At 41.0% G+C, this 13,649-nt stretch overlaps 1 protein-coding gene across 2 annotated transcripts in view; it reads right to left on the reverse strand.

The window, feature by feature from the left end:
- Window positions 1–830: 830 nt before the first annotated feature.
- Window positions 831–13,649, reverse strand: part of LOC117366967 (ADP-ribosylation factor-like protein 8B-A) — a 33,778-nt gene continuing 20,959 nt past the window's right edge. The window contains exons 4-7 of one of the 2 annotated variants that reach the window (XM_033959073.1): window positions 9,754–9,847; window positions 7,062–7,129; window positions 4,038–4,108; window positions 831–1,391 (exon numbers count right to left, since the gene is read on the reverse strand). In XM_033959073.1, the coding sequence (XP_033814964.1) occupies window positions 1,342–1,391; window positions 4,038–4,108; window positions 7,062–7,129; window positions 9,754–9,847 (283 nt within the window). In that variant the 3' untranslated portion in view covers window positions 831–1,341. The remainder of the gene's footprint in view (window positions 1,392–4,037; window positions 4,109–7,061; window positions 7,130–9,753; window positions 9,848–13,649) is intronic. The other variant, XM_033959074.1, reaches the window with a different exon arrangement.

Genomic DNA, 13,649 nt, shown 5'->3' on the forward strand with positions numbered 1-13,649 from the left:
AATACATGCATGCTAAACCGGCTGAACAGGTTTAGCAACCATCTTAAGGGCATGGTAAATTTTGAGAATCTTCCTCTTAGTGGGAAATTTAAATTAGTTATAAAATTAAACAGTTGTGAAATTAATGGGGTTTAGAGGTACAACCCCTCACTCCTCTTAGTATTTAACATTATAGTACATTATAACACACCATGCAACAATGTGAGCATGTCTTAGCCTCTACACCTTTCTTTAAATTACATACAGTTCCTAGGTCAGTACTCCAATTTGGACTGGCTATATCCACCCATATCCTCCTCCACATTAAAAACACTAGCCAATGTCCAGCTATGCTAGGGAGGCTGAATGTTGCTCCAAGTGCTGGGGTGAAAAAAACAAAACAAAACTCAACTTTAGGAGTTCTTTTGCAGCAGATTATTTTTTTGTTCAATTGTGTTTTCTATTGACCCTGTATTTAACACACTGGCGTTTTATGGACGCCAATGCATTATATCAAGGTTCTACTTTATATCAGTATTTTTTTTTAAAGCTTTTGGTGAAGCAGGTGGTGTTACAGGAATATAAATTGGTGAAGTGTTTAAAGATTAAAATTTAATTTTGTAACCTGCTGAGAATTTAGGATTGCGTGGAACAGAAATTTGGACAAAAAGTATACAATAATGGCGAAATAAGAGCCTTTTTCAAAATAAAAATTTTTTTGAGGACAGCTGGTAAAATACTGCTGCATAAAACACACCTGCTAAAACAGCACTGGTGTCTTTGTTGTAAGGGACTTATTTTAAAACCTTTTCTGTTCTTAGTGTTGTTAAAAGAGAGAGACCCAAATCAAATTTTAGACACAAACACATAAGTGACCCATTTTATTCTTGAGGTATTATGATAATAATCAGGCTATGAATATAAGGCAATTAACAGGACAGACATTTACATCACATTAAAAGTAACTATTTTCTCAAAAAGTTCTTAACATTCAAAGAGAATGTTTAAGTTGGCATTCAGACACAGATGACTGCGCATTAAGTACTTGGGCTGCTATATTCATTTCCGTTACATTTATTCCACATCGGAAGGCATCGTACTAAACACTAGACATAATACATGCATATGTTTTTCACTTGAAAAAAGTCTGGCTCCAAAAAACTAGTCATTTTTCTGTCATATTAAGGCGATAAAGAACAGATACTGTTTTAAAAAAAAGGACACAGATGAGCAGTTGAAGTTCTTTTCAACAAAATCTCATGAGGTATGAGTCTTGCTAGTGTCGGACTTCATTCCCTTTTTCTTGTGCCAGTTATTCAGCCAGGCTTGATGTGCTTGAGGCAGTGAAGACACTGCTTCTTCTCAATAGTGCCTTGATTTGGAGTGTTGAATAAGCCACTGTAAGGTTATGTCTGAAACAAAAGATTATGAAAATATGTCAGTGCTTAAAAATCCCAAGGAAAAATTTTGCCAACAGCTTTATAGGCAGTATTGCGCTGCCAGGTGGGTGACGAGGTGTCAGGTCAAAAGCGCGTCGGGACAAAGGCGCGCACAGACAATTGAGCGCAACGCGGAGGTGCGCGCCACAGAAAATTACAGTTTTTACGGCTCCGACGGGGGTGTGTGTGGGGAAACCCCACCACTTTACTTAATAGAGATCGCGCCGTGTTGTGGGGGGTGTGGAGGGTTGTAACCCCCACATTTTACTGAAAACTTAACTTTTTCCCTGTTTTTAGGGAAAAAGTTAAGTTTACAGTAAAATGTGGAGGGTTACAACCCCCCAAACCACCCACAACGCCGGTGCGATCTCTATTCAGTAAACTGGGGGGGCTCCCCAACAAAAACCCCTGTCGGAGCCCCTAAAAACTGTAATTTTCTTCGGCGCGCACCTCCGTCTTGTGCTCAGTTGTCGGCGAACCGGGTGACAAGGATAAGATTATAGCTCATAAACAGCAGAAGCGGACTTGAGAAAAAATATTCCATCTTATTTAATCCTTTCTTTCCGTTGTGTGGGTGGGTGGGTTGTGGGGTTCTTTGGGAGTCTCTTTGCAGGAACCACAATGGGACTACCACATGGTGTTCATTATGATGATTTTTTTTTTTTTTACTGTTTTCTTTCTATTATATGATATGTTGGGGCGTGGGGCTGGGATTTGATGGAGATGTGTTTACTCTGTATTCCATATCGAGTTGTTGCTCTATCCCAGTGAGGTGTACTTGTGGTGGTTATATTGTTTCTGTTTCCAATTATAAAATTCTAATAAAAATTGAAAAAAAAAAAAAAAAAAAAAAAAAAAAAAAGATTATAGCTCATAGAGCCTTTTCTACAATACATACAGGAATGGACATGTAAGTAAGGAAAGGGGACTTATATACCACCTTTTTGTGGCTTTGGCATTCATAGTTGCCATTCATAGAGATGGGCACTGGAGGATTAAAGTAACTTGCCCAGAGTCGCAAGGAGCAGCACCAGTGTTTGGTCTCATCACCTCTGGGTGCAGAGGCAGCAGCTCTACCAGTGAGTTGTAGCCCTTCCTACTGGTAAAATGGACGTTCCCACTGCATGTTAAAAGTGTCAACATCTAATATCAATGACACCAAGATACATGTGGGCCATTTAGAGCCCTGCATACCTATATGTACTCAACAATCATTTGGTAGAATTGATTTCAGAGGGAGAGGGACACCCTCCCTTAATGTTTCCATAGAGTGCTGTAAAGAGATCACCTACTACCAAAAACTCCATTGGCTGCCACTAGAAGCAAGAGTGCTGTTCAAATTTGCCTGCCTTCGTTTCAAATCTGTCCTTGGCATGGCCCCGCTATACCTGGTCTCCCACTTTAAATTTGATTGTTCCACCAGACCCAAACGTAGAATACGTTTGTTCAACCACCCTTCAATAAAAACCTGCCAATACAAAAGATTCCTAAACAGAACGCTAGCCTTCCAAGCAAGTCAACAAAACAACTGGCTAAGCAACTTCATCAAACTCTCCTCATCCTACCTTAAGTTCAGAAAACTAATTAAAACAAACCTGTTCAACCGATTTGTAACCAAGAACCCTTAAACCCTCTACTGTACCCCTTTTCACATCTTATCGTTTCCCCACATTGTGTATTTATGTAACCAAAATCCTCACTGTTATTTTTTTTCTTCTCGCTGTATCCAAAATCTCCATTGTTATTTTCATTCGCTGACTGTCCAGTTCCTCTTGTTGTAAACTGCCTCGAACTACTATGGCTTTGGCGGTATATAAAAATAAAATAATTATTATTATTATTTAAAAATGTAGATGTCCCTGGGAGCAGCTGTAAATCCTGCCATTCAGAATGGTGAGCAGAAATCAGGGCTGGCTCGGAGGTGAATCTATAGCTACATACTTGTCCTCCCCCCCAGCCACCCTACCTCCATCCTGCAGCCAAGCCTGTCTCAAAAGGAAAAATACTGCATGGCAGTGACCCTTTGAGCACTCGCACATACATGAGGCCTGCTGCATCTTAGCCCCTCTGATACAAAATTTTCCACTGGAGGGGGGGAAGGACATGGCAGGCCTGTTGCTGACAGTGGCTTTAAAATATTGCGCTGCTACTGTCTTGCCAGCTGTGTTAGCATCATGCTGCTGCCCTTGAAGTTTGCCACCCTAGGGCAACAGTCGGCTAGTATTAGGCCTGGCCCTGATCCAGATGTGCATTTCCTATTGCAGAGAAATGCACACGTATATTTTGACGTTATCCTAGTCCTGCCCAAGACATGCCCCCTTTCCACACATGTTTATGATCGATTTGGATAGGTAAATCCTAAACTTTCACAAGTCAGGGTTTCCTATGTGTTTGATATGCATGTGTAAATGCTTATGAACCAAGTTGAGCACAGGAAGATTCAAGAACATAGGAGGAGGGGGGCTTGCTCCTTTGAGGTAGGGACTGCTATAGACATAGCATTCCAGGCATAGCAGATGAGTGTTATTATTTACAGTAAATAAATTAGACACAGTTTAGGACTATCTGAAACAAGTTCCTATAAAAATGGTCAGCTTTGAACACTAATGAGCTTCTTACCTATATTGTCCTTCTGTTTACACGAAATGGAATAGCAGCAAACTTCTCTGTCCTGAATAGCTGAAAGATTTCTACAAAACAAAAAAGCACACATTCTGAAACAAACTAAAAGCTTTGACAAATGACAAAAATTTTTCCATCTTACTGTCATCCAGCAATTGGCATCAAGGTGGTTTACAAATATATACACCTGGTATTGATATACATGTATGTTCTGTCCCACACGGTTGGGTGTGTTTACATTGGTTGGTAGTTTGAATTATGAATTATAAATATCTAATCAATACATCGGCTTTCTAGTAGGACTTGCAAGGGGGCGGACCTATGAAAAACCGCATGTAATAAATTTCTTCCTGCCACTGAGGCCCCATTGCTCAAAAGCTTTCTGTGCACGAACTTTAAAGCTTAGGTTTATCAGTAATATGGAACTTTCTATTGCAAAGCGCCATGGTCATTACTATATTTATACCCGGACTTGGACATTGCTACTTGACAAAGTAGATTCTTTACTTTGAGCTTACTTCTGGGGGGGGGTTGTGGACCGGGGGGGGGCTCTCCTGCAGAAACAACGGGAGGTCCCTCTTTGCTGGTTATGGAGCTTGGGGGTGGGGGGAGGTTTGTGGAATTCTGGTTATTGGTGGGTATCAGAGGCTTGATTGTATTGTTGGGTTTTCTCTGTGCTTTGTGAATCTATTGCTGGGATCCTTTGTATGTTTGTTTGTATTTTTTTCTTGAGCAGTCCCTGATATTCACACTCTGGTTTGTATATTTCAAATATTTTCAATAAAAATTTATTAATAAAAAAAAAAAAAAAAAAAGCTTTCTGTGCACATAAGACTGGTTAAAGCCAAATCTTACTTGCAAGGAAGCTCAGCCTCCAATGTTCAAAAGGGTTTTCTGTGGCTGTTACCTCTCCTGGTAGTAGCCACCGAGAACCCTACACAAATGCATTACAAGAAGCTCATTAGTGTTAAAATGAGCACTCCATGTAAGGGAAAGCCATCTTTTAATAGGCAAAATTTTCAGACAGGTAGCTATTGCTGTGTATGTTGTGCGAGTGTAAAAGGCACATACAAAATAGCTGGGCCAATTTTTTAGCTTTTTAAAAAAAAGTCCCAATCCACTTATCTGTTGCCTGCAATCAGCTGATCGTGGCTCTTCCTGAAATACCTAGACAATAAAGGTCCTCCCGATCTCTTATCCATTCCCTCTCCCCTCATAAGTCCGCATAGAACTTCACGGTTCAGCGATTTATATAAACTGTTATTATCATACTGTAATTTTCGCTGTATTTTTTAAAATGGATTACCTTTTCCTAACAGGTCCACTCAGAAATTTCTTAGCAAACTGTATAACCTATATCCTCGCTCAGCAAAACTGTATATTTATATTTTTGCTTTCTTAAAACTTCTGCACTCTGTATTTCCTCTGATCATCTGCATACTGTAACTCGCTGAACTTTCAGCTTCCTTAATTGTAAACCGCCTAGAAGTCGCAAGATTGTGGCGGTATAGAAGAATAAAATTATTATTATTATTCCCCCTTGCTGGCTCACCAATTTGCATAGGTGGATCAGATCGGATCATAAAATAGGTGGTAGGCCGTTTAGTGAATCGGCCTGTGAAAACAGGTTTAGCGATGATTGGTGACTAGTGAATCGGGGCCATAGTGTTCCCTCTATCCCCTCCTCCCCAAGCTAAGTGCTGTGTTGGGGTTAGGGCTGGACAGGTAAATGTTCAGGAGAGGGAAACTGTGCTAATAAGCAGACAAATGACTTATTGGAGACAATGAGTGAACAGGCTCCTCCTGTATACTAAATTCAAACTAGAGAATGGCATGAGAACAAATTTGTCCCTGTCCCTGGAGGAACTCAATTTCCCTGTTCCGTCCCCGTGAGTTTTGCTGCTGTTCCTGCCCCATTCTTGAGGCTTGTATAGATGAGGATGGAGCTTGTAGGAAAAGAGCAGCAACAGGAAAGATCTTGCAGGGATGGGATAGGATGGGGAAATATTTGTCCCTGTGTCACTCTCTAATTCAAGCTAAAAAAGTTTGTTTTATAGAAAAAGGAAGAGACAGACATGCAGGCAAAATAAACTCAGAATGTTTAAATAGGGATTTCCAGTGTTTTGAGGAAAACAGTTTAATATAATTTGGTTTTGGTGTAGATGCAAAAATCAAACAAACCCCCAAACAAAAATCCTGACAGCCTTTGAGGAAGGGACCCAGTTATTGGCAATAGCAACACTTGGTGGCTGAAATTAAAACCCAGGACTGTAGGGCTTTGGAAGGGTCCCTGGCTGAGCAAGTCACTGCAATGATTAGGCTAAAAGGGGGGGGGGGGGAAATCTTCACAAACTTGTGAATGGAGGCTTCTGGCATCAGACCCCAGCCATGCTTATGAATAAGGTAAAGTCCAAGGAGCTGAGGAGGAGAAGGTACTTTTTACATTATTGGTGCTGGGTTGGTGAGGATTACATTCAGCTATAACCATAAAAGCAATGTATTAAATATACTTCCTCATTTTTTTTTGTGTTTTCTCTTATGGAAATTGTATGGAAAAAATATACACAAAAGCAATCAATAAAATTTTTTTACAAAAGACACCTCCCCTACCTTTCTTTTAGTAAATATCAATCAATCAATGAGGGGGAATGGGGAGATGCTCCATAGCCAAAAAGTGATTAAAGGAAAAAGATAAGCCACCTGTAGTTGCTTTCTGCAAAATATACAGTAGTATAAAAAGCCCCCAATTAAATAATCTGGTTACTTACATATAGGAAAACAAATTAGTAATATAATGCATGTTCTTGTATTAAATTTATTCTCTTTTGTAAATCACCATGAGCCTTCTTGGTAGTAGCATTTCACATATAAGTACACATTTAAAAAAAGCTCTCCTGAAAATATTTTAAAAATACATCCAAGATTGTCTTATAGTACCAAACAGGCTATGTATTTCATAAAGAAGCAGGAATGTATTTGCAGATTATGACAGTTTCAGGTTCACATTAGTTAATTACTTACAGTTTTTCAATTAGCTGCTTTTCATCTAGTGCATTAGGAAGATCTCTTTTGTTTCCAAGGACTAATACCTGGCAGAAATATTTTGCAACATTATGAATCATAATTATACCTTTCATAAAAATTACAATGTTATGTACTGTACAAATTAAACACTGTAAAAATATGTAGAACTAAAGCTGTACCTTGCTGTCGAGTTAAACCATGGATAATGAATATATAGAACAGAAGTCTCTGACCTGCTTCATATAAAAGAGCTGCAGTGTGAATATCGGAGCTCTAAAGGCCATCAAAAGATTTCAAGCTTACAAATACTACTAATTTTGTAAACGGCCTTGCTCAGACTTTAATAATTGATACTAAATATTGATTCCACAACACTTCAAGGATATACAGTAGTTTAAACTCATTTTAATTTTGAATAGTCAAAAGTAGCAAATTTCATAAATAATGAGATGCCTGAGTAAGACATTTTAAGAGATTGTTTGCAATTTCTATATCAAGTAGGCAAGATTGAAATTAAGGTATTTACAGTATTTGAAAAGCATTTTAGCCAACTGTTTGAAGGCTGCAATGAAGGACTTTGGGGGGTCATATGCTGTCCTGAGCCTGCACGTTGGAGACCAACAATATAAGATGAATAGCTGTTCAATTCACTTGTTTATATTTTAGCACAACACATCGTGGCAAATCCATCTTAAATTTGTGAAATTCCTTCAATCAGCTAAGAAGTTTTTGCTTCATCTCTTCTCTCTCCAGCCTGCTCACACAAGTACCATATAAGGAGAAACTCCTTATATGGTGCTTAGGCCCTTCTAGTTTGGGGGCTGCCTTGGCCTACCCACCTAATTACCATTGGTGGGGAGGGGAGCAGGAGGGGGTGTTGAGTTTCTCTTATATCAAAGACTACAGTGATTTGACTGAAAATGACCCTGTCCTGTTCATTTGAGTTCACAGATCCCTATCAAATCAATTTTGTTTTTCTCCATTTGATCTTTAATAATTCCCAATTATTCTTGATTCATGCTTCGTATGTTCTATATTCCTATGTTGAAAATATCTTTAGTTTCTAATCTTCCTTTTCTGTCCAGCAACATCAGCATCAGAACATCCTTGCGGCTTTGATCCGTCAGCTTCACAAACACTGGGAATATTCTGGGTAATAACCAGCTCTTCCCTAGTAGCATGGCGTGTGCCTTCCAACCTAGAGGACCATCTTCCAGCACTATACAGTACATCAATTCTTTATGTCATCTCATCATCATCAAGTTTTCTTGGCAGAATACAGAAGTAGATTGTCAGGCCTTTCTTCCGCGCAGTATAAATTTGATGTCGCCGTTGTTGCATCAAACGTGATCCTCCGCTCCAAAACTGCCCATCTGCTGCTGTCCGGATCATTAGTCTAACATCTCTGCTGAAACCTGTCTACCTTGGGAGGCCTTGCTGGTAGTGAAACTACCAAAAGCATTGCTTTCCGCTTCTCAGATGCGCCCAAGTCCCACTGGCACGACAAGCCTATGTACCACGATACCCAACACAAAAAACATGTACATTATATGCACACCTTTAGTGTTGAGCATTGGTCACTAAAGGGCTCACAACTTCTTAAAGCATGTGGAAGGCACAACTCCTGTGTGCATGTCCAGGAAACCCTGACCCCCTCCCCAGGCCCTCCCAAAAATATCCTTGGAGGTCCAGTAGACCTCTCCCCAACCTCCCCCTTAGCCCAAACACAGTATCCCTGATGGCCCATTGGCTTGGCTTCCCAGTTCAACACCCCCTTCTGTTTCCCACCCCTCCCCACCCCAAAAAAAACAACAAACGGTTAGATGGGTAGACTGGCCAGCCCCCAAACTAGGAGGGGCCTAAGTACCATATAAGGAATTTATCTGAATATGGTACTTAGGCCACTCCCAGTTCATCCCAGGATGCACCAGACAGAGGCAGGTCACACTCAATTTAAAGAGGCAGGCCCGGAGTGCCTACTCCCTCCTTACCACTTAGGAGAGAAGGGTGCTTAGTTTGGGTCCCAGCCAGCCAGGCCACTGGACCACCAGGGATAATGTGTTTGTGATTGGAGAGGGGGAAGAAGATTGAAAGGGTCTACTGAACCACCAGGAATGTGGGGTGTATTTTTTTTTTTGTTTAATTGAGGAACAGGTCCATTGGACCCCCAGTATATTTTGCAGGTCAGGCTCATGCGATTCTCTGACTTTCCTACACGGTAAAAAGGTGGGCATTCCTTGCTGTGCATTACACAAAGTGCTCATTAATTTTATCATCAATAAATTTTTATTTCATTTTTTAAACCCTCCTTGTAACAAACACATGTCACATCAAGCAGTAAAGCAACAGAGGAAAAATGATTCTCTCAAGTAATAAGAAACCCCTTTCCCCTCCCTTGTTATCATAAAACCAGGGTACAAAGAGCTAAAGCAATACCAATCACAACAATTACAACAAAGTGTTCATTTTAATTCTAATGAGATCCTTGAAATGTACTTGCATAGGATTTTCAGTGGCTGCTACCACTATTGATTAAAGCCACTAAGAGCCTTTTTCTGCACTGGAGGCTGAACTAACGTGCAAGCTAGATAGGTTACAACTAGTCTTGCTTGCACAATAAGCTTCTGAACATCTGCCCCCTTGGTGACAAATGTATTTCCATATTAAACAAGTAATTTGAGAAACTCACTGGAATTCCATGCAACTGAGGCTTGTCTAATAGCTGGTGTAATTCGTTTCTTGAAACTTCTACTTTTTCCAAGTCTGCAGCATCAACCATATACCTAATATTAATCAAAATAGGGTCAGGAAACTCAATTGAATATTTAGTTTTTTTAATAAAATCAAAGTGTTAACAAATAAGATGTTCCTTCCTAATAGTATCAAATATAGTCAAAGTCTTCTCAAAACCTAAAAAAAAGAGACTATATACCATATGTTCTCGAATATAAACAAACAGAGAATATTTTTCCCCTAAAAAGGGAGGGGGGATATTAACGTAAATATAAACAGAAGGTTTATATTCCACCATTCCTCCCTTTCTGTCCCCTGTGGTGTCTGAAAATCCCTTCTCTACCACCCTTGTGATGTCCAAATTCCTGCCACTCTCCCTCTTGGGATTGTCCCTCTTCCTCAGCCACCAAGGCCCAACCGCCCCCTCCCCCCCCTATACCAGCAGATATCTCCTCTCTCCCTCTCCTCCCCCAAAAAAGGCATAGCTCACCCTTAATCCCTCTCACCCCTCGATGGACTCCCCCAGACCCACCGGAAGGCCTCCCCCACAAGCTACCATACCACTCTGGTGGTCAAGTGGCATGTTGGGACAGAAGTAATTTTCACTTGTTCCTGTCCATGCTGTCTCTATGGTTAAAAAAAAAAATGGCAGCAACAACTTCCAGTGGCAATCTCAGCTGGGACTCCACCTGCATCCCGACAGTGGTGGAAGTAGCGGCAGTGGAGGAAAAGACATTACCAGGAGGGAGGGTGGCAGATTTCGAATATTAAACATTTTCCTCCAGAATGCCCAAAACTATAGAAGAAGTTTTCAAAAGAATATATACCGTATATACTTGAATATAAACTATGATTTTTGTACAAAAAAAAAAAAAAAAAAGCAGCCTAAAAATGGGGAATCTGATTTTGTGCATCTGCTAAAGGTCTTCTTTTCAGTTCAGTCTAGGTCAATACTGGTCCTATTTTGGATACTTGCTCTCTTATCTGGTTTATTAGAAAATCTGGACTTGGATATGATTTCTCATGCTATGTTATTAGTTTTGTTCCAGCTTCTGATCAGGATTGGATTTTGAAAATATATTTTAAGAATCACCAAATATTTCTCAACCTAAAAGGGTGTTGGTTCTTAGATGTTTCTATGGATACCCAAAAGAAAAATGCAGTCAATTTTTGGCGATGTAGCCTGGCGTCATATAGCTTGGGCCTTATTTTTTCTTCAATTTCCATGTAAACATGTGGTAAAGTTCTGGTCTCAGAAATATATATTTTTTGCTCCCCATCAGCAGCTTGTTTAGCTGCTCAACTGTTATCTACTGGGGCTGGTTCATATCTCTCTCTTTTATAGAATCCTGAGCTTTTGGAAGTGATCATTTGTAACTTTTTCCTTCTTTGTGTTATTAGGGTCCTTGCAGTTATTTTTATCTATAGTGGGCTTTTATCCTTTGGCTTATATGTTTCTTTAAGTTTACTGTAATTGTTACTATAACTTTAGAGCTCTTTTTGTACAAGAACACCTAAGGAAAGATTAGGTTCTTACCCTTGCTAATCTTGCTTGTAAATCCACACCCTATTCCTGGACAAGTAGGTAGTCATCTCATGAGATTTTTTTGTAGGAAGCTTCAATTGCATACTTCTGACCCTCCCCTCAACTCAGGGCTGCTCTCTGACTTCCAGTAGGTACAAAAGCAGACAGTTATACTTGTGTAGGGCACAGAAAGGGGAGTGGTACAAGAAAACTCCCCAATAAGTCTAATCTTCTCACAACATCATCAAATCAATCAATCGGAATTGAAAAACATTATATAACGGGAAAACAATGTGAGACAACTTGCACTAAGTGTGGGGTGCAATATCAACCGACACCCCAGAGCAAGCAAAGTGCCCCAAATTTAGCAGATGATATTCTCAAAAAAGGCTGGTCAAAGAAGCAGTAATCCAACTTGCCGATACTTATTGAAGCAGACAATCAGCGAACCAGCAACTCTCAGGGCAGGCTACAGGAATAGAGGGTGGATTTACAAGAAATAAAATTAGCAAAGGTAAAAAACTTATCTTTCCTTCTTGCACAATCCCACTCTATTCCTGGACAAGTAGGACGTAACAGAGCAGTCCCTCAAATCTAGGGTGGGACTGATGAGTCTGCTGCCAGAACCGAAGATTCAAATGCAGAATTCCCCCCTTAGCAGCTACATCTATTCTGTTAAACTTCATAAAGGTATGCAATGAAGATCAAGTGGCCGACTGCAAATCTCTTCCAGGGAAACTGCTGAAGATTCTGTCCACAAGGATGCCACACCTCACATGGAATGTGCCTTCACCGACACAGGAAGTTGCTTCCCAGCTCCAAAATAGGCAGATGAAATCGCCATCTGAATCCCATCTTGAAATGGTGGCTTTTGAAGCTGGTCTGCCCTTATGGACTGCTCCTATCAGCACAAACAGGTGATCTGACAAATTAAATTTGTTTGTGACTTCCAAATACCTCAGTAAGGTCCTGTGCACATTCAATACTTTAAAAAAACTCTTTTGTTCTTTCCAACCTGAAGGGTAAAACGCCAGCAAACACCTCTTGGTTGATAGAAAAACTAGACATACAATGAAACCGTGCACAGGATAATGCTAGAGTCAGTAATGTGAAGAAAAGGATTTCTGCATTACAAAGCCTGAAGTTCAAATCCCTTGCGGGCTGATGTAATGGCCACCAGAAAGACAACCTTCACAGCAAGATCCATCAAAGAAGCCTGGTCTAACGGTTCATAGTGCGGACATGCAAGCAAGCAACCAGAGAACCAGATTGAGATTCCAAGTTAGAAACGGCTGATGCAATGGAGGACAAAGCCTCAACATGCCCTTTAAGAACCTGACCACATCAAGATGAGTGGCAAGAGACACTCCAGGGCTTAGGCCTGAAGCAGGAAGCCCGGCAATCTGCACTCTCAAGGAGCCTACTGCAAGGTCTTTCTCCAGACACTCTTGAAGGAAGGCAAGAACCAACAGGATAGATGCCAAGCTCGGGTCTTCACACTTCCAAGCACACTAAGCTTTAAAACACTGCCAAGACTTACCATATGCAGCAATGGTTGACTTCTTGCTTCACAGGATGGTAGCTATTACTCCAGTCGAATATCCTCCAAGCATTAAAGAGCCAGGCCGTAAGACCAAAACATTCTGGATCCTGCAGGGCTATGGGGCCCTGTGTGAGAAGGCGAGTGGCAGGGAAGTTTAAGACTCTGATCCAGTTGCAGACAAACCAGGTCTGCATACCAAGGGTGCCTTGGCCAATTGGGCACCACGAGAATCACCCGACCCCAGTGTGTGTCTTGATTTTCCTTAGAAAATGGCCTATCATTGGCCATGGATGAGAGACAGAGAAGATCCTCCTGGGGACACGGCTGCAGCAGGGCATCCTACGGTGGCTGAAGAACCAAGCTGCCTTGCTGTTGGATGCAGACATCATCAGATCAAACAGGGGGACATCCCTATCTCTTTACTATACACTGGAAAAGCTCTCCGAGACAGAGATCATTCCCCTGGGTCCAAAGTTTGGCAGCTAAGATAATCCACCTGCGATGTGAGCCATGAGGAGTGCCAGAAAATGCTTTTCTCCCCAGCAAAAGAGCAGTTGAGCCTCCTACCACAGGGGTGTGATTCTGGTGCTCTTTGACCATTCACATAGGCTATTGTCATGGCACTGTCCAAGAAGACCCGAACTGCCTTGCTCTGCAGAGTACTCTCAAAGTGTAGGAGAGTCAACTGGTTTGCACAAAGCTCCAAACAATTGATCAACCACTTTTTCTCAGAAGGAGATTAACATTCCTGGATCGGACTGTCTGCACAAAGTGCACCCCAGCC

This window comes from Geotrypetes seraphini, chromosome 9 (assembly GCF_902459505.1).
Source record: "Geotrypetes seraphini chromosome 9, aGeoSer1.1, whole genome shotgun sequence".
Lineage (NCBI taxonomy): Eukaryota > Metazoa > Chordata > Amphibia > Gymnophiona > Dermophiidae > Geotrypetes > Geotrypetes seraphini.